General features: G+C 46.9%; 1 protein-coding gene across 1 annotated transcript in view; it reads left to right on the top strand.

Moving 5' to 3' along the window:
• Positions 1 to 21,224, top strand: part of SNX1 (sorting nexin 1) — a 1,264,276-nt gene that overhangs the window by 1,000,514 nt on the left and 242,538 nt on the right. The window contains exon 12 of the mRNA XM_069624696.1: positions 1,669 to 1,812. Within this exon, the coding sequence (XP_069480797.1) occupies positions 1,669 to 1,812 (144 nt within the window). The remainder of the gene's footprint in view (positions 1 to 1,668; positions 1,813 to 21,224) is intronic.

The following is a 21,224-nucleotide window of genomic DNA, read 5'->3' as shown; positions in this document are numbered from 1 at the left end:
GACTGATATGCAAATGGATATTTCCCATCTGTGAAAGGCACAGTGAGTAAAAGCAGTGGCTGCGAACTCTCAAGTGGTTAATAACCACTGAACAGGTTATCATGTCTGTTCTTGCGAGAGAGGGGCGCCCGCTACCTTTGTAAAACTATTTGTTAAGGAACCTGGGATTGGTAACCCTAGGTCTCCTGGGGGCAACCAGACGTGGTCTCCCTCTCACTGTGCTTAGAGAGGCATCAGCTTCACCTCACTGATGATCCCCAACAAGGGTGAAACACGTAATGGGGTTGCTGGTGGTACTCTCGTTCAGGTTGGAATTGCCATTGTATTTCGGTGCTGGACTGCCCCTGGGCAGGACAAAGACTGATATGCAAATGGATATTTCCCATCTGTGAAAGGCACAGTGAGTAAAAGCAGTGGCTGCGAACTCTCAAGTGGTTAATAACCACTGAACAGGTTATCATGTCTGTTCTTGCGAGAGAGGGGCGCCCCCTACCTTTGTAAAACTATTTGTTAAGGAACCTGGGATTGGTAACCCTAGGTCTCCTGGGGGCAACCAGACGTGGTCTCCCTCTCACTGTGCTTAGAGAGGCATCAGCTTCACCTCACTGATGATCCCCAACAAGGGTGAAACACGTGTATGGGGTTGCTGGTGGTACTCTCGTTCAGATTGGAATTGCCATTGTATTTCGGTGCTGGACTGCCCCTGGGCAGGACAAAGACTGATATGCAAATGGATATTTCCCATCTGTGAAAGGCACAGTGAGTAAAAGCAGTGGCTGCGAACTCTCAAGTGGTTAATAACCACTGAACAGGTTATCATGTCTGTTCTTGCGAGAGAGGGGCGCCCGCTACCTTTGTAAAACTATTTGTTAAGGAACCTGGGATTGGTAACCCTAGGTCTCCTGGGGGCAAGCAGACGTGGTCTCCCTCTCACTGTGCTTAGAGAGGCATCAGCTTCACCTCACTGATGATCCCCAACAAGGGTGAAACACGTGTATGGGGTTGCTGGTGGTACTCTCGTTCAGATTGGAATTGCCATTGTATTTCGGTGCTGGACTGCCCCTGGGCAGGACAAAGACTGATATGCAAATGGATATTTCCCATCTGTGAAAGGCACAGTGAGTAAAAGCAGTGGCTGCGAACTCTCAAGTGGTTAATAACCACTGAACAGGTTATCATGTCTGTTCTTGCGAGAGAGGGGCGCCCGCTACCTTTGTAAAACTACATTATAACAAAGTTTGCTTTTTTTCATTTTGTGAATTGTCAATACGTTTACTATGTGATCGATGCGCTGTAATTGTGACATTTTCAACCGCACAGTGAACACATACATCCGAATATAACACTTGATGCGAGCAGGTGAAAAGCCATGAAGTCTCATTTCCTTCCGCCGGCTCTAAATTAGAGAATGTTTGGTAGAGCCCTTTGCCACAAGCATCCTTTTCCGAACTGCACACTATCCATTAATATCTATAAAACAAAATAATACCCAGCTCTTGTGTACATTGTTAAATACGTTACTGAAAATGTGGCTAGTGTTGTTTTTCTTGAACTTTATCTTGTTTTCTTGTTAACGGTATTGCAAGACAAGTAAGCCATGAAACTGTTATGTCCTAGAAAGTGCCTTTCCTAGGTGATGCATAATGATCCTTGCTTTTACCAAAACAGGCAGCATTTGACCAGCGCATGAAGGCATGGCAGCGCTGGCAAGACGCCCAGACTATGCTGCAGAAAAAGCGTGAGGCCGAAGCCCGGCTACTTTGGGCCAATAAACCAGAGAAGCTTCAGCAAGCCAAGGAGGAAATCGTAGAGGTAGGTTATCAGTACTAACCTTTTAAATTCATGCCTTTTTTGTGTTTTATTTTAATGTGTACTTTTAGGCAACAACCATTTGAAAAATTGAATGGTAATGAAATGAATAGTGCCATTTTCGATCATGCAAACTAACTACTATTATATTGGGATACTTTGATCTATTCATTACATGGACTCATTCTAATGGAAGTTTATATCTTTGTTTGATACTTTTCTTTCCTTCTGATTTGAAAAACTTTATTAAGCTCTGCAGTACAATTTGAAGGACCGTCTTAAATTGACCCAGGGCGTGTAACAATTCCTTTTCTTCCTGTTATTTTAAGTTCTGTATTATGCTATTACACCATTGGCTACAGTACTACGGCATAACCATGAATGACATTCCCGTCCTGGGTAGTGAGGAGGCCACTGTAAACATGTCTTCTATATTAGCTTTATTTGTATTGTCACATAATGCCATGAACTAGTTTAGGAGCTATTACAGACTTACAAGCTTCCAACTGCCAGCTTAAGATGATTTTTTTGTATCACTCTTTCGAAGTGCAAGTTGTTTCTTTTAACATTAGATGGGCAGTTGGCATTTTTCACTCCCATATTTCACATGTCTAACTCGGTTTTCCTTACGTGCATGGTATCTGGTTGATATGCTTTGAAGCAAAGTCTTTACTCTTAAATCTGTGAGCCTTAATAAATTGTCTGCTAATAGGCAGTCTATTCTGGGACGGTCTCACAATGTTTGGTCTCTGTAAATATTAAAAAGTATTCTCTACTCATTGGTCTGGTTCCATGTGTTAATATCCCAGCAAAAATATCGTGATACAAAAATATCGCCATATTTTTGCGGCGATATTGATCCATGGACCCTGCGGGGGGACACCCCTGCATTTTAAAATGCGCGGGAGATACCTCCGCAACCCCCGCTCCCACAAATTATCCCCCCAGAAAATATCGCCTATGGCGAGACAAACGGCCATATGTACGGCGATATTTTTGGTGGGGATATTTTGTAGGGATACCATTGCTCTTCAGCTCCTCTGTTTCCAATAGAGAAGTCTTGAAAAATGAAGATTTAAATCTTCTGTCTTCAGGATCAACTAAGCTGGGCCGATGTGTCTCAGTGAGCCATTCTGTGCAGGTGAGCAGCCACCTAGACTGAGCAGCTGTGCTGTCAAGACTTGTTAGTACCCCCACGCCCGCCAATAAACACCAATGTCGGCCCAGGTCTGTGCCGATAGAGCGTCTGTACTAGAGTAGATTAGCCATGGAAACGAGGAACATGCAGGTCTGTCTGGGCATCTATACGGAAACTGTCCTTGGCCCGAAGATGCTGCGTCCTCTGTTTTGAAGAGCTCTGATTTTCCCAGGTGATGTGGCATGGCGCTAGAGCATTTATCATTATATATAGATTACAAAAGATGTAGTGAAAGCAAAAAACAAATTTAATAACGGCTAGCAATTTCAAGAGTGCAAAAGAAAAAACTGTAGGGCATTAAATGATGCAACTGATGCAAGAACAACAGCGGACCAGCTTTCTTGTGATATAATCCAGAGGAAAGTGGAGCGAGATAGGGTTTGGGGCATTCAAACACAAGATGGTGGTACCACTATGAGTAATGGCTTGGCCAGTCCTAGTCCAGGTGATCTGTACACTTTTGTCTCTGGGCTAGCAGGAACATAGTGAGAAAGGACATGCTTCATCGGGACCCATGTCTAAACTCTGTAGGCAGAGAACATATGGACTACACTGGAGCCATCATCATTCTCTCAGTAGTCCTGGAACCAGGTATTTGGGCTCTCAAGGAGCAACCAACCTAACAGTCGTGTGCCATTCCCTAAGGATGAAAGCACCCCCCTCCTCCAGACTGATTAGCATTGCTGCTCAAACCTGTCACTGCTGCTTGGCTATCACCACTGTGCCCATTAGGGAAGAAGTACCATGGAATTATTCTGGTCCATTGGAATAGGGAGGACGTGTATTGGTGCAAGTTGTAGAGATTTGTGTATCATCACTTTACAAATCTGAGCCATGACCCACCGGTGTGACCATTAGCCCGAGTCAAAACCTGAGCCAGTGCCACAGAAGAAATTGGGAAGAAAATAACAATATATTTTAAAAAGTGTTTAGATGTTAGGAAAGATTTATCTTTTGGCAACTTTCCCTCCATGGTTATATGGACCCCCAACCCTTTTGTCTTTTAACCTGTGCAGACTTTTTGCTGGGAAGTGGGAAGTGAAACCTTCAGCTCAACTCCCCTGGCCTTTTGCTAATTTATTATGGGGAAACTGATCAGTCCTTCACACTATCAGTACTGGGAAAGTGTTTCCCTTTTTGCCTTTTACTTTTTGTAACTTTTTCACATTGAACACATCATTTTACAATGCAGTGGAATGGGGATGCTTTTGTATCACCCCAGCTATTTACACTAAGGAGTTTTGGTTACTTTTATATGTGCCTAAAAAGAAGCTGTTAGCAGCAGATCTAATTTTACCATGTTTGCGTTATTTCTATTGTGCACAATTCACGTTTACCTTTTATGGTTACTAAACATGGCTAGTACGCCAAAATGGCAGAGCCACAAGGTTTTTGCTTGTTCTTTTGCCATATCATAGTTTGGCCTTCTTCATGCTTTGCCAGTTCAGAAAATACAATATAATGTAATGCATTTGCCTGAGAAAGCTGCAGCTTCCGCGACCTTGGGGGGAAGGGGGGGGTCGGTGGTTGCCAGAGTCTGAGTATGGGGCATGAGTGAACCAATAGTGGCCCCTGATTGGACCACTACTGGCTGTTTGGTGCAGATCCTTGCCATTGGTGGGCGGCACTTGCCTATAGCATGGATTTTGGATAAGACTACTGCAACCATTTCTTCAGATCATCGCTGTAGCCAAGAATGCCCAATAGAAAAACGACTCCTGAAGAGGCGCCGCATCCCTTCCTGCGTCTGGTCCGATGAAACCCTGTTGACCTACCTGATCTGCGAAGGCCCTGTGTGGTGCTTTAACCCTTGGACTGGTGGGACCAACCAGTCTCGATGCGTTCTAGAGGATCCAGCTGTCCTAAGCTTTCAGAGGTTTCCCTAGACCCTGGTGGACTGACCAGCTCCCCAGTGGGCTACCTCGCTAGAACAGTTACAGTACTGTGCTTGCACCCAGAACTTTGGTGGTCACCAGCTTGTGGTATAAGTCGCCTGCCTGATGAATCTCAGCCTCCCAGCTTCAAGGGATCCTGTTCTGGAAGGACTTTTACAACCGTGACTGGAAGGGCATCTGCAGTATCGACTGGAAGGATGCCTCTGCCGTCTTCAGTGTGCAGTGGCAGTCACTGGAACTCTCCTTCCCTGTCTTGTGAAGTATTCTGAAGAGCGCTGCACCGGTGTCGTCTGCATTTCTCCATTACCAAGGTTTGCACTCTGCTTCTGGACCCGACCAGAAGAATCCTTTCACTCACAGCTCCTGGGTACCTCTCACTGGCGACATCAGTGTGAAATCCAACTTCTAGCGACCCCGATATGACCCATCCAGTCATCTGGGAAAATCTGAGTGAGAGGGGTAAGTAAACACATAGCGTTTGTCACCCACTGCCCGTGCCCTCTGTTCTCCATAAGATATCAATGAGAAGAAGTCTCTTTCTATCCTTCCATTCCACTGCTTTTTGGTTGTCGAACCGGAGTAGTAAAACCTGAAAGATAAGAACACTATGTACTTACCTAGTGACTTGTTGCATTTCTTCTTTTAAACAATCACAAACACAAGTAACTTATCTGCATCAGATGCATTCTGGGGAGACGAGCATGTGACTCGTGTGACCTTTGGGCACAAGAGCCCATTCTGCTTAGGGATTGGACTGCTGAAGTTATGGAATATCACTTGTGACTTGGTTTCATCTTTACTGCATCACTTTACTTACCTCTATTCCTGATTTAAGTCATTTAATGCATTTTAAGAACTTTACTTGACTGTATATATGTTTATTATTGAGTGTTGTACGATATTATCAACTGCTTTTTATTTTTTAGTGCATGTGCTTAAGGCCTAGAATAAATATTGTATGTTTTACACATTCTTGTCTAAATTGTATTATTGCGTGCTTTACTGTGTGGACTCACTGTGGACCCCTGATCCCATTCACATTCCCCTGAGAATAGCCTTGACTGCTCTACATTGCTACCTTGATTGGGTTGTGGCTAACCACTGAGTTCCACTGGTCTTGTGGCCTCCTAATATCTGTCCAGAAGGCCACATTCTAGAAATTCAACTAGACACTTTACTGACCGAAATCAAGCATACTACTTTTACTTCTGTGTTAGCAGTCTGTGTAGTTCTACTTGATGGATACAGAGAGCAATTGGGGAGTGGTGTTCTAACGAATACTGTTTCCAATCGAGACAAAAGATAAGGCATTGAGAGGGGACCTACATCTCAAATTGGGTAGAATTAAAGTCTCTGAATCTGCCACACCTATATAATCTCTCCAAGACACTTGCAGGAGTGGTCGTTTTTTCGTGTAGATTTTTGTTTGTAATGGACTCTGTATCATGCATAACTGGTTAAGGCTTTGTTGGAGCACTGCAGGTCACTGTTCATGGATTTGCGATGACTTAAAAAAAAATGGTAAACTTGGCATGCCGAACACATCTCCTTTAAATCTTTGTATCCATTGTAGTAGGCATGGATATCCAAGATGCTCTCTACTGTGCTCTTCCATGTACTGAAATTGGGTTGTGGGCTTCCCTTTAGTGGGAATGCCGCCACCAGGCAGTATGAGGTTTATAGGCAATTAAAATTCACTTTTAGAAAATATTCAATTTACCTTTTGTACAACTTTAAATATATCTGCTGTTGTGCATAGGTAGGGTAAACATTAAAACCTACTAAAAGTAGGCCAGTCCTTTGAGTACTTGCTTCACCTCGGACCAGCAACAACACCAGCATCGCGTTCATTACCACAGCCATGCGTCAACCAGGTAAGCCCTAAAGGGCACTGTGATGTCAAATATGCCCATTTACTAATGAGACCTTTTTAAGAAACAAAATCAACAATTTTTTTTTTTTATAAACGAAACAGCATTTGTGTGATTGTGTGCATGGGACTGCAGCTCTCTGCCACTCAGATCTGTCTCCTCTACTGCAAATCTCGGGACTCAGCTCTCTGGGTCCAGTGCCTGGGCCTGGCCTGCCCCCCTCCAGCATGGCCGCCTCCATCTTCATTTAGGGGGTGTGTCGGCTGCCTGGCATCAGCTTGCCTTCAATTGGCCTGCTTTCCCACTTCAGGGCCAATCACGGGAAGCTGGCAGGCGAACGCTGGCCCCCAGCCAAGGCCCACACTAGGCCCGGTCTGTTCCTGGCCTGGCTGGGCTTCCGGGCCCTACTCTCTTACTACTACTCCTGCAGGCAAAGATGCTACATCATGCTGGGTACTACATCCACACACCTCTGGACTTTGGCATCCTTCCTCTGCCTCTCCAGTCCTTCACATCGCCCAGCTCTACTGGCAGATGTCCCCTGTACTACGGTGAAACTTCGCTCTGCTTCTCACTCCCTGGGCTTCATTTCCACTGACCCCCATCTATGCCCTGCTGCGCTGCAATGCCTGTGTCATCCTGCATTATATGTGACTGTTAGTGTAAAAATCGAATTTAGGTGTGCCTTCATCCTATACTGTTTTGTTACTTGGACTAACATCCACTTGGCCGACTGTGTCAGGTTCAGAACTGTGCATTGCAACACACATGCCACACACACACACGCCACACACGTACACGCCACACACACACACACACACACACACAATCGCCCTAATCTAATCCAACTGCTTAACCATCACCTATGCCCCCTCTCTCAAAATCTGGACAGAAAAAGCATACAAAAAGGCATCCCTGCTGCAAACCCATGCCACCCAATTGCAGACATCTATGTTAGTGCATCTTCCAGAGAAATGTATTCTTCCACATCCATTAATGACAGCACCAAGTGGGAAGTCCTCCTTACGGGCTTCTTCTCGTCTCGCTGCTGCATCAATGTCTACCTCACTGGCACGGTCCTGGTTCAAGGCCCTCAGGCCAACCCCCTTCTCTTTGACAGGATTGTGCCATCTCTCATCAACTTCCTTCCTTCCCCTGCCTCTTCCCCCTTCTATCCCCCCTGGTCTCCCACTTCTGACGGAAGCCCCAGGCTAGACACCCTGAGTCAAAAAACCTTCAGATCGGCCAGTAGGGGGTGCATGGATGACTACAGCCTCCGTGTGAGCTTGGTGTTCCTTAGTCCTATAAATGGTTTGAGCCCCCATTTATAGACCCCCCACCCCAGAAATAGCGATCAGGTCTGCTGGGTGAACATATACCCACCCCTCTCCCTCCCCCACCCCCCTGCTGGGAAAAAAAAACAGCCGAAAATCGGGCAAGGATTCGCCACTAAACTAGAGACAGAAGTGGCGTGCTCCTACAGCGAACTGGCCCAGCGGAGGACGCTGAAAACGAAAGTACCACAACAACCGTGGTTGCGGAGGAGGGCCTTGTCGACAGAGCGGTGTAGGCCAAACGAGAAACTGGGCCTTCCGAAGAAGTCATTGATAGTTGGGGAGTTTGCGAACCGACCAGTTGCTTCAGAAGTCGTCAACGCTGCCTCGATTATATTACAGAGGTGACAACCAAAGGTGAGCAAGCGCAGCCCCACCATAGCTGCCATGCTGAGCACTTAGAGGGAGCCAGGATTCCTTGCAGAATCCCACTGTGGCCCCTCTCCCCTTGCTTGCGTTGCCTCGGACTCTTTCACAACGCAAATAATTCATTTCAAGGAGACGTGCACTGCGGTGGCGCGCTGCTCCCATACCGGCACCAGGGGCAAATTCCGAACGTCGGACCTTCCACGTCCACCTTCGTATCAGGACGTGGACTGGCCTAACTACCAACAACAATCACCTGAACCACGCCTCCTGGTTGGAGAACGAGGATGAAAAGCGGGGCTCCTGCCCACGCTTCGGAGGCCCGTACGGTACCACGCAGACTCTGAACTGATCTCCCCTCTGTTATTCTCAAGGCACCGACAACAAAGATAGTGCTCAAGACCCATCAGCCCTGTTACAACGGACATTGAAGTAGGATAAATAGTATACACTCTCGTCGCCAGTGAAGGGGCACATCCATGAAGTGAAACCAGTGAAGCAAATCTACGTGCTGCCTGGATGCATTGATAAGTGACATTGAGCATTCCACCAAAGGACTTGAAGACCTCAATAAGGGATTAGTATCCACAGGGACTGGGCGCATGCTAGAATGCACTCCTGGAACCATTCTGAGGCCCTCTAATCCCTGACTCTCATCACTCTTAAGCCTATACCTTAGTAAACAATGTGGAGTAACCCACACTCCAGGAGGGGATCTGTACTACATCAGCTCTCCCACAGCACATATAACTGAAGTGCGATGAGCAGAACCACACGGCAAGGTTATTCCCACACCCAAAAGGACAACATTACAACTCAGCCTCAAATGGACACATGCTGCGCAGGTTGAGGTGCCTGAATTACAGAGTACTACAATCGTAGGGCCCGCCCTGTTGGAGAACAAGACATCACCCCCACCCATTGGTGGAAAAGGTCAAGTAAGGATGCAAGAAAACAAGCACACCTTGGACCCCCTCTAACAGAACTAACAAACCGCAAAGAACCGTCGGACGAGGCATCAGGTGCTTAGGGGGCTGTATTACCAAAGGTAACCGAAGGGTTGGCCCCCCCCGAAACCGGGGCGTGTGCTCTCCTCCGGTATACCGGACATTACAGGATGCCAGTAACCAGCTCATATTGAACCATCTAACCTCCAATAGAGACTATACATAGAAACTACCTGTCTGACTAAGGTGATCACATGTATGATCCTCAGAGATGGTGAACATCGCCTTCTTGTACTGGTGTCGCATCCCCCCCTCAAGCAAACTGCCATTGAACGGACCGACTCAGGAACATACATGCTTAGAAGGGTTTGGCCCTCATGGTTGAGGTGTGTGCCCTCCTTCCAAATTAATTCTTGGAGTAGGGAGAGAGCAAAGCTCCTTGTTATATAAGAACGGCTGAACCCTGAGACCAGGACATACCACAGGCAGACAGAAAAAACTAAAGGAATCAGACTGATGTGACAACTATCAGAAAAAAGCACAGAACGTACTGCCCACCATGCTACGCACAAATGACACATGAACACTCACCAGAAGCTGGCGCAATATTGTTATACGCTGCATCACTCCACCGCACACTCCTGCCCAGATTTGACAATGACTGTATCGGAGGTAGAAGCAGCTACGACCAAGACCGATGTAGCAGCATTACTCATAGAAATGAAAAGTATGAGGGCGGACATTGGTGGAAAGGTTGATGAGATAACACTCTGAATTGACAAAATGGAAGAGAGGCTAGAAGAAGTAGAACACAACCAAACCTCCCTCAACACCTTTGAATCCCAAATGGATCAAAGGATCGCAGAGATGGAAGCCAGAGAGAAGTTCCGCCTAAAGATGGACGATTTGGAGAATCGTGAGCGGCGGAACAACCTGCCAATCTTTGGGATTCCAGACAAAGAAGGAGAAACCGAGGGACCTGAAAAAGACTCTACACATGATCGTGAAGGTCCTGTTTGAGGCTGGAGGAGCTGCAGGATTTACCGACAACAGTCCTTGCACGGTTCCACAACTATGCCGATAAAGCTAGGATCCTAGAAAAGGCCTAGCACACTCCACAAATTCTTCTCGACACAACAAGTGATGATTTTTCAAGATCTATCCTCACTCAACCTCGCCATGCAAAGAATGGGCAGGCCACTAACCAAATGGCTTAAGGAAAAGCGAGTTCAATACCGTTAGGGATATCCCTGCTCTCTCACGTTCGAGTGGGAGGGGAACACGGTTCGACTGCAGACGGAGAGGGACATAAAGACCTGCACATCAGACCTACTGGGCAACCGCAACAACGAGCAAAACTAGGTAGAAGGTGAAGGTGACAGGCAATGGCGCATCCAAGGTCCGAGACGGAAGAAGATCCCTGGTTCCAGAAAATATAGAAGGATCAACGCCTCACCAGGAGCAGAACCCTGAGGAAATTGAGAACTAGGCAACACTGGACAAGGCGCGCCGTCAAAGTCACGGCCTGCAACATTGGGAACATACATGCTTGTGGCCTTTAAGGGCTATCTTCCTGACTTGACCCACGCAAGAATTAAAGTTGACCAGAGTGGGCGAACAGACCACCCCGAAAAGATGCACTGGACCAAGCATTCTGCAGACATCTGACCATACAAACACGATGGATCGCTGGCATACATTGTAGGGGTACCTGGAAGCTGAATGAGGGGAACTGATGACGTACTTGGCCCAGACACTGATGATCGAGTGCTTATGATTTGAGCAGGGCTTAAGTGTTAAGTTAAGGGTTTAAGTATCATTTCGAGTTAGGCGGGTGGGGTAAGAGGGCTCAATGTTTGATGCAATGGTTTTGAGATGGGAATGTAGGAGGCACAGTCCCCACTGGTGGTCCGGAACTAGCTAGGTGATGATAACCTGACTTGGTCGGATGCTGCTAGAGGTAGATGGGAGGGGTTGGAGGTATAAGGTTGGATAGACACAAGTTTCTACACAAATACACTTTATATAGCTGAGAAAGCGCTGAGAGCAGATTGTATGTGCGTCCCACGTGAAATAAACAGACAAAGAACGAACCATGGCTTTAGACTCATAAGCTAGACCTGGGCCTCTCAGGGCTGGTACGCTCAACGTGAAAGGACTGAACTTGCCCACAAAACGGTAATTAGTGTGCAGGGAATTCAAAAGAACAAAGCTGGATGTACTATTCCTACAAGAGACGAAGTATATACGCGGAGAAGAACGTAGGGTGATATATTCCAGGGTGGGAAATGAATACTGGGCCTCTGGTCCCTTGAGGTCAGGAGTGGTTATACTTGTACGGAAGGGTCTCAATCTCAAGATTACAAAGGTATGGACTGACGTGGAGGGAAGGGCTATCATAGTGGTGGGTAGGACGCACAATACCACTCACACTTGCAACACTTTATTCTCCCAACGTTGGGCAGTCTCGCTTTCTACAACGCATTGTCCCGACGATATTAGAAGCCTCTGGGCAGAGACTTTAATCTATGGGCAGATCCTACATGGGATAGGCAGGCTGGCAATCAAGAGGCAGGTGAACAGGTAGACGGTGGCCGAGCAGGGGTGTTAGAAATGATGGACATATACAGATTACTTGACACTTGGTGAAACTTTCATCCCAACGAAACGGGGTACACATTTTACTCTGCACCTCACTCTACATTTACCAGAATAGAGTATATATATCGCTCGGAGGGACTGAACGATATTGCAACTGCCTCAGAAATTGTTCCTATTTCATAGTCAGACCATGACATGGTCACTGTCGACGTGAACATGATTACATTACCGCACAGGTGTCCGAAGTGGCGTTGCAATGAAATCCTGTGGAAGGATCCTGTCTTCCGCGCCAAACTGAAAGAGATTGAGCACTACTTTACAACAAACGACACAGGAGAAATATCCAAGAGAGTGGGGTGGGAGGCTGAGAAGGCAACATGGCGGGGTATCCTGATAAAGGAAGGGGCTGAGAAAAAGAGAGAAAGGGCTCTGATAGAGAATAGATATAGGAGCGAGATCACCCAGCTAGATGTTGCGGCACAGACCTCTACCGAGGGGAGAGCGGAGAAAGTAGCAGCGGTACAGAAAAGGGAGGAGTTCAGACGCTTGGAAGAGGGGTTAGTCGTACACAAACTCCAGTTCCTCAGACAAAAACATTATGAAAAGGGTGATAAAGCAGATGCACTGCTGGCTGCTAGGCTGCGGGATCAACGAGCAGAGAGGTGGGTTGTCGCCATTCAAGAGGGAAGGGATACCCAGCTAACGGAGGAGAAAGAGATCCCAGAGTAACTTGCAAAATTCTACAAACATCTATATAGATCCGAAACGGTAAAAGGAGATGCAGACATAGACCATTACATGCGAGGAGTGAACATGCCGAGACTTGCTCGAGAGAAAGAAGAGATGGAGTCTGATTACTGTGGAAGAGGTCAAAAGAGCGATTGAGGCTCCCACTATCGAAAGCACAGTGACAAGACTGCCCTCTTTCTGAAATACTGTTTGCTCTTTCCCTACAACCCCTTGCCCTGACACTCAGAGCGGATCGTCAAGTTGAGGGTCTTCAGGTGGATGGAAGAGAATACAAGGTGGCCCTCTACGCCGACGATATCCTGCTCCATGTTAAAAACCCCTTGGCATCAATACCTAGAGCCATACAATTAATGGAAAGATATGGAGAAATTTCTCGCTTCAAAATTAATAGATCTAAATCCATACTGTTCCCACCACAAGAACCAACCCCTGAGAATGCCACAAGACTCTCTACGCTTGGTCTCGTTATGGGAGACACCACTCTCCATTATCTAGGGATTAATCTAACACGGGACCTTGAGAATATATACACAACGCAAACGTCTCCCACCTCTTAGCCTGTTTCCATGCGGATTTGGCGAAATGGCAGAACCTCACGATTTCCTGGATGGGGACGCTCAATGCAGTAAAAATGGTGTGCCTCCCAAGATTCTTACACCCATTCCAAATGCTTTCTTTAAAAATCCCAGAAGCATTTTTCAGAGAACTAAAAAGAGCCATTCTGAAATTTCTATGACAAGGGGAAAAAAGCGAGAATAGCATATGAAGTTCTCATCTTGCCCAAGGAAAAAGAGGGAGTGGGTCTTCCATATCTATAATTATATTATTACGGAGTGCAATTAAGGGTATTGATCCCCTCATTTGAGAGGCAGGAAGGAGTTGCAGTGGACACACCTTGATAACCACAATCTAACCCCCGCCACAGTCTCAGAGTGGCTGTGGGTCCCTAAAAATAAATTAACTCGAAGACTCCATAACCACCCTATGACAAATATGGAAGGAGGGGGCAGATATGAAGGGTGTCACCACATGCCCCCCCCCCCAAGCCACATATGGACCCTTGGAATGCGTGCAGAGATCCCGGACCATGCACGATTCCAATCCTAGTTTGATGCGAGCCTCGAGAGGGTGGGTCAATTATGGAAAGGTGGTGTCTTCCTAACGATTACGGAACTGGAAGAGGTGCGCCTTTTTTACAACTTAAGGGCACCCTCATGAGGAAGGAGTGGCGTGAGAAAGTACAAAGAGACCTCACCCTGTTCGAGAAATTACTAGATGCAGTTACGGAGACCAAGGGACTGATCTTGTGTATGTACAAAACACTGTTAGACACTGGGAAGGGACAAACTATACACCTGAAGCACAGCTGGGAGGGAGATTTCGGAAGAGAATTAGATGAGGAATTGTGGGCTGAAAATATGTAAAGGAGCATCACAGGGATCTATAGCTGCTCAATATAAATTGCATGCCATCAAATTACTCCACAGATGGCAATATGACCCCCATAGGCTATCAAAAATGTTTCAAACCATGAGCCCCTTGTGCTGGCGTCTATGTGGACAAAGGACCAATTACTGGCATATGTGGTGGGAATGTCCCCGGGCTCAGGTGTACTGGAACAAGGTTCTTGGTTGGATTAAGCAGATAGATGGGATCGCCCGAGAGGCCACACCACTCCTGATACTGTTTGGTCTAGAAGAATGTGAAGGTGAAGTGGGGAGGTTGAATGGAATTGTGGTACCCCTGCTGCTTGCCGCACGGGCCTGCTTGGTGATGAAGTGGAAAGCGAGCTCAGTCCCAACCAGGAGAGAGTGGGCTGGCGTCGCTACAAACATTTACACCATGGAAAGAATCACTGCGCCCCTCCATGGGAGAGCAGCACAAAACAAATGAATGTGGAAAGACTTTGTAAATGTGTGCATGCCTAACTCCACACAAGAGTCCTCACAGGGGGGAGGGAATGATGAGCCTCTACTGAATACAGAACTGATTGACTTACGAAATGCGTACACATGAGTAATCTGGGGACGAGTGATTATGTATGCCATGAACGCTCAGTTTAGAACACGTAATTAGACAATACTGAACGTGGACAACATACAACATTAAGACAAACTCAGCATATGTGAACGAAGAAAAGAAACTGTGTTCTGGGGGGAGAGGAGGGGAGAGGGGAAAGAGGGAGTGATATTGTTTGAAGACTGCAGTTCATGTGGAAGAGGATCGATCGCATTGGGTATAGCTTGTTGTAACATCCCCTAAATGATGTCTGCATGTTACTTATTAGGTTTCTTAAAATGTAATAAAATCAAATAAAAAAGAAAACCTTCAAAGGCAGCGATCGTCTCCACCTGACGACCCTCAACTCACGCTCAGCCATCAAACACTGCTGATATCTTCCTTCTCCTTGAAGACACTGACCTGCACATACTTGCACTCACTGAAACTTGGTTCAATGCAAGGTCAGTTAGTTCCTTTGACTCACCCGACGGCTTTAAGATCCCCTCAAAGCCTCGACCCCACTGTGCTGACGGTGGGATTGCCTTAGTCTTCCCTGAGTGGATTCCTTCTTCCATCCTACCCACTCAGCCCTATTCGTCCTTTGAGAGCCTAGTATGCAAATTGGTCAGCTCTCCTTCCTCCACCCTGACCATTGCTACCATCTACCGGCCTGCAGGCACTTCTTCTCTGTTCCTTTCTGAGTGGGCGGACTTCTGTTCCTCCCTACTATCTACCACCTCCAACCTGGTTCTCCTAGGTGACTTCAACATCCACTTGGACGCCCCATGCACAGCATCCACCCTCTTCACTGACCTCTGCTCCTCCCTATCCCTTTCAATTCCTCCCTCTGGCCCAACCCATTCTGCTGGACACATGTACACACCATCAGCCACTCCAACCTCCCTCTCTCTACTCCTCTGGTCACCCCTCTCCCCTGGTCTGACCACTCTCTCCTCACCGCCCACTTGGGTCGCTATGGCCCTGTGACAACGTCTCATAAAGCTCTGCCAACCTCATTCACGAACATCCGTCCGATGAAACGAGTGTCAGCTGCTGTCTTCTCTTCCACCTTCATTCCCCCTTGCCCACCCAACACACTGTACCGCTGATTCTGCCCTCAGCAACCTCTGTCCATTACCAACACCCCTGACAGCCTTGCCCCAGTCATGAGGATCTGCCTGAAACCTGCATCCGAGCGAAACACCTGATATGACTCAGAACTTGCAGACCAAAAACGTAAGTGCAGGGCTGCAGAACGGAAGTGGCAAACTTCAGGTTCACCCTCTGACAAACTGGTCTGCCGCCTGCTCCAAAGGCATTACAGACTCTCTATACATGCAAAAAAGAGGCCTCATTCAGGCACAAGTATCTGGCGCTTCCAACAACATGGCTGAACTCTTAAAAATCTGCAGGGAACTTGCCAATCCGTCAGCCGTATCCTCTGCCCCTACTCCATCTCAGTTACTTTGCAATGCACTCGCCACTCGCTTCACTTCCAAAACCCAGGACATACTGATCAGCCTTGCCATGCACTCTCCCAACCCATCCCTCCCCCCTGCCTCCCTTGACCACTCACCCTCCTCCTTCTCCTCCTTTGCCCCTGTCTCTCTGGAAGAAGTCACGAGAGTAGTCAACTCATTTTATTTATTTATTTACATTTGTAAAGCGCACAAATGGCCCTTAGGCATTGTGGTGCTATTGCAGTAGTCTTACTTAGTTGCAAGAGTAGTACAGAGAAATGACAGTGAAGACAATTGAATACAATGATGATGATACAAACACACAGTATAGATACAAGTTGAAGGAAAGGGTTGGCAGTATGTTTGTTTATTAACTTCTAATGCGCTCCAGACCCGTGTGCAGCAGGGCCAGCAATAGAATAATGCAAACCTTACAATGTTACAGATTATACAAGTTACAATAATGTACAGGAATCACAGAATCACAGGGTAAATTACGCAGAAAATGGTACAGATAACATGTCATAATTCAACAAGGAGGATAAGAACAGTATCAAGTGTCAGAACCTGGAAATACAGTGGGCAAATGCAGCTGGGGAGATGGGTGACTAATGGTCATTAGAGATGATGTGTTGGATGGCGTTCCTTCTGAATAGTGGGTAGGGTTGATCTTCTCTCAGGTTGTTTGGTAGTGAGTTCCAGGTTTTAGCAGCTTTCACTGGGAAGCTGTTGGCACCAATCGTGGTTAACTTGAATCTGGGTACTACTAGGCAGTTAGCGTTAGCAGCTCTAGTTGGTCTAATAGGTTTTTCATGTATTTTGTTCATGAGGTAGCTAGGGGCGGCGTAAAGCTTTGTGTGTCAGGGAGATCCTTTTTAACTGTATTTTGTTTTCTGTAGATAGCCATTTATGTTGGCGCCTGATGTTGGAGATGTGTGTGCTCTTTTGTTTATGCCAAGCGCTGCTCGCAAGGCGTTATTTTGTAATATTTGTAGTTTCTGGATGGTAGTTTTATTAGCACCACTGTAGAGGGCATTACAGTAATCGATCCTGGAGAGAATTAATGCTCTGGCCAGGATCATGCAGCTGTCGTTGGAGAGGAATGGCTTGCCAGCTCTCATCAACTTGCAAGTATAGGCGGTGGTGGAGGCCAGGGATTTTACCTGTTTATCAAATGACAGAGTGGAGTCTAGGTAGAAGCCAAGGGTTTTTACTTCCTTGGAAACCCTGATAATGTTTCCATCCATATTGAAGGAGGAGAATTCCTGGCCTAGTTTGTTAATGTTTACGTGTGAACCCAAGATTATCGGCTCTGTCTTGTCGTCGTTCAAGCACAAGCCATGGGTGGCCATCCATACTTGAACAATAAGATATACTCTATTCACCAACTCTGAGTCCTTACTATGATCCCCAGAAAGTGGGAGAAGAATATGTGCATCATCTGCATAGTTAGTGTAGGTGATACCCAGAAGGTCCAGATCGTCTAACAAGGGTTTGGTGAAGATGTTGTATAGAGTTGGTGAGACGCAAGAGCCTTGGGGAACGCCACACACGATGGGGGTAGGGTCAGCTGCAGCCGATGGGGAGAATACTCTCATAGTTCTCTCACTCAGGAATGATTCTAACCATCTGATGGCCTCAGGAGAAAAATGAGCAGCAGAGTCCAGGTGTCTGCAAAGGACCTTTATGGTCGACCAAATCAAATGCAGCTGAGAGATCGAGTAAAAGTGCTGTCCTCCCTCTCTATCTCAGCTCATCAATTTGAGTCTTTAAATCAATGAGGGCGGTTTCCGTTCTGTGTAATGGGCGGAAGCCAGATTGTCTAGCTCCTAGGAGCATATGCATCTGGATGTAGGCGGCTTTGTCCAGTATTTTGAGGAGGAATGGTACCGTGGTAATAGGGTGGTAATTAGTCTGGATGAGCGGATCTAAGGTCTGTTTTTTGAGGAGTGGGGGCACCCAGGAATATTTTAGGTTAGCTGGGATAGTGCCTGATGCAAAGGAGGCATTAATTAATTTATAAATGAATGGTGAGAGGTCTCTAGCAGCATCTTTTATTAACTGTGCTGGGCAGATATCGCTTTTACATTTGGACCGTTTGAGCGAGAGTATGATTTATTTCTACCACTGAAGGAGAGGTTTTGGAAAAATGAAATTTGTTGTTATGCGCCTCGAGTGAGTCACTAGGTGACGAGGTAATGGGGATGTGCTGTAGGTTAAGCATATCTTTTTTTTGCTGTATTTTGTTTTGGAGCGTATTGATTTTATTTGCTAGCGCATGTTGGATGTCTGTGCACCAAGACTTGTCCTTGGTAACTAAGTCGGGTGTGGCTATTGGTGACTCTAATTCTTTCAGTATGGAGAAAGGTTCCCTCATGCTGGAGTTGGAGTTAGTATTGCGTTCATCATAGGAATTCCTTTTGGCAAGGCATACTTCATTTTTGAAGCGTGAGTAAACAGAGGTTAGTTTAGCTTTGTTTTCGGCTGAGGGGCATAGTCTCCAGGAGTTCACTTTTTCTTTTTGAAAGTCGTAGGTCTCTTAATTGAGGCATAAACCATTTGTTAAGGTGAGCTTTGGGTTTACTTTTTCTAAGTTTACATGTTCTTTACATGTTTTTTCTAAGTTTTACATGTTCCTTGGTTACAGTGGAACAATGTTGAGGTTTATATATGCTATAGACATTTGCAGATTAAACAGTTTGTGGAAGATTGTGTATGAGGCTTCATTTCTGAGTGCTGTGGGCAAAGCATTCCAGTGTTTGGGCGCTAGATGTTGGAAACTGGACCCTCTAGCTTTAGTTCTTTTGACGGTGGGGACAAACATCATGTTAGAGTGGTGTGATCGAATGTGTCTGGTAGATGTGAGAGAAATAATCTTTTCTGATACTTAAGGGGGGGGGCAGTGCGGGAGATGCACTTGTGTGTGTTGGCCACGCTTTTGAAAAGAATGCGGTTTTGAAAAGAATGCGCTCTTTGACTGGGGTCATTAAAGCCCAAATTGAAATCCCCTAGAAGAATGGCTTTAGTGGATGTTTTAGATTATCCCCTAGGAGATGGATTAAATTGTCATGAAAGTCTGCTAGTGGGCCTGGTGGACGGTAGGCTATATGAATATCAATGGTGGTGTTGGGAGAGAGAGATACCTTGATTGAGAAGGAGTCAACATTCTCACCTAGATGAGACCTTCTCTCCATGAAGGTCTCTTCCAAACAGGTTGCCCCTTCCTCATCCATAACCATCAAGGTTAACATTTCCTCTCTCGGCCCTGCTCTCGCTGATCTTTATAATCACTCCTTTGCCACTGGCTCTTTTCCATCCTCCCTCAAGCACTCCCTTCTGCACCCCCTCCTTAAAAAAAACCCTCAGCAGATCCTTCCTGCCCGGCCAACTATCGCCCCCATCTCCATCACCCCCTTCCTAGGGAAACGGCTTGAGAAGTTGGCCCTCCCTCAACTTAACTCCCACACTGAACTTGAGGGTCTTCACGACCATCAGTCTGGATGCCGAGCATCCATAGGCACGGAAACTGCTCCCCTGTAAACCTGTGAAGAACTGCTTGCATTCCTTGACTCCAACTCCCCTGCTGTCTTCATCCTCCTTGATGTCTCTTCTGCATTTGACACAGTAAACCACTCCATCCTCATAAAAAGGCTCTATTACACCCTTGGTATATTGGAGCAGGCACTGGACTGGTTTACCTCCTTCCTAACCAATCGCTCTTCCAAAGTCATACTGGGTCCCTTCTCCTCCTCTACCCCCTCATCCACCTGTGATGTCCCCCAGGACTCCATTCGCTCACCTTGGGTCTTTAACATCTACCTTACTCTTCCTGCATGCCTCATTTCCTCCTTCTCCCCTAGCTTCCAGTGCTATGCAGATGATGCACAACTCTTCTTCAAACTTCCTACAGACGACCTTGCACCCTCCTTCATCCCCGACTGCCTCTCTGCCATCCTGGCGTGGTGAACTTCTAATGATCTCTGCCTCAATGCCAGCAAAACTGAGATCCTCCCTATTGGGACCCTACTTCTTCCCCGCTCTCTGACCTTCCTCTACGGGTGGTCCTCCTGCTCCCTCCTCGGAAGCCAGGAATCTGAGTCATCTTCGACTCCTCTTTCTCCTTCCTCCCTCATACTGGTGACATTGTCAAGAAGTCCCATGTTCAGCTCTTCCGTCTGAAAGGAATTCTACCTTTCCTCACCTTCCCCAAGAGACTCCATGTTACCCAGGCTCTGGTTCTCTCCAGGCTTGACTATTGCAACAGCCTCCTCCTTAATCTACCTGTGTCCACTCTGCGACCTCTCTAGCTAATGCAGAATAGAGCAGCCAGACCCATCCCTGCCCTCAAGCCCAGGAACTGCATCTCTCCTGCCCTACAAAGTCTCTACTGGCTCCCGATCGCAGCGCGGATTACATTCAAATCCCTCTGCATCATCCATAAGGCTGTCTGGGGCGGGACCACTATCTTCAACTCTTTGTGACCAAATACTCCTCCTCTAGACACCTGCGTTCCTCTGGCACCAACTCCTTGCTTGTGAAGCAGTTTGCTAAACTGAGAGCAGGTGGTTGTTCGCTTTCCTCACCGGGCTCCCTTCTTTAGAGTAGCCTCCCTCTCACTCTTTGTCTTGAGCAGGACCTCCTTAAGTTTTGGAACAGACTCGAGACCTTCCTCTTCTCCTCTTCCTTCACTCCCTCTCTCCCCTGCTACTCACACAGTAGCTTTACTGAAGTGCAGGGCCCTTATGCATCCTTGGGGCCTGACCTCCTACTTCTTCTCTCAGCTGCTGTCCATCCTCTGCACTTGCTTCGGCTCACCCTCCCCTTGGAGGTTGCACTTACCCTTTCTTCATAGCACTTCACCTGCTGCTCACCATGAGCACTACAGGACCTATCCAACGCCACTCTCCGCTCTGCACTTGCACGTTCTGAACACTCACAAGGCATAGTAGGTTCATCTTCCCCTCCCCACTATCTTATTTGTTTTTTTTAATT

This window comes from Ambystoma mexicanum, chromosome 11, assembly GCF_040938575.1.
Source record: "Ambystoma mexicanum isolate Mex_15411 chromosome 11, UKY_AmexF1_1, whole genome shotgun sequence".
NCBI lineage: Eukaryota > Metazoa > Chordata > Amphibia > Caudata > Ambystomatidae > Ambystoma > Ambystoma mexicanum.
The sequence above is the reverse complement of the archived record's forward strand: the minus strand, read 5'-3'. Positions and strand labels throughout refer to the sequence as shown.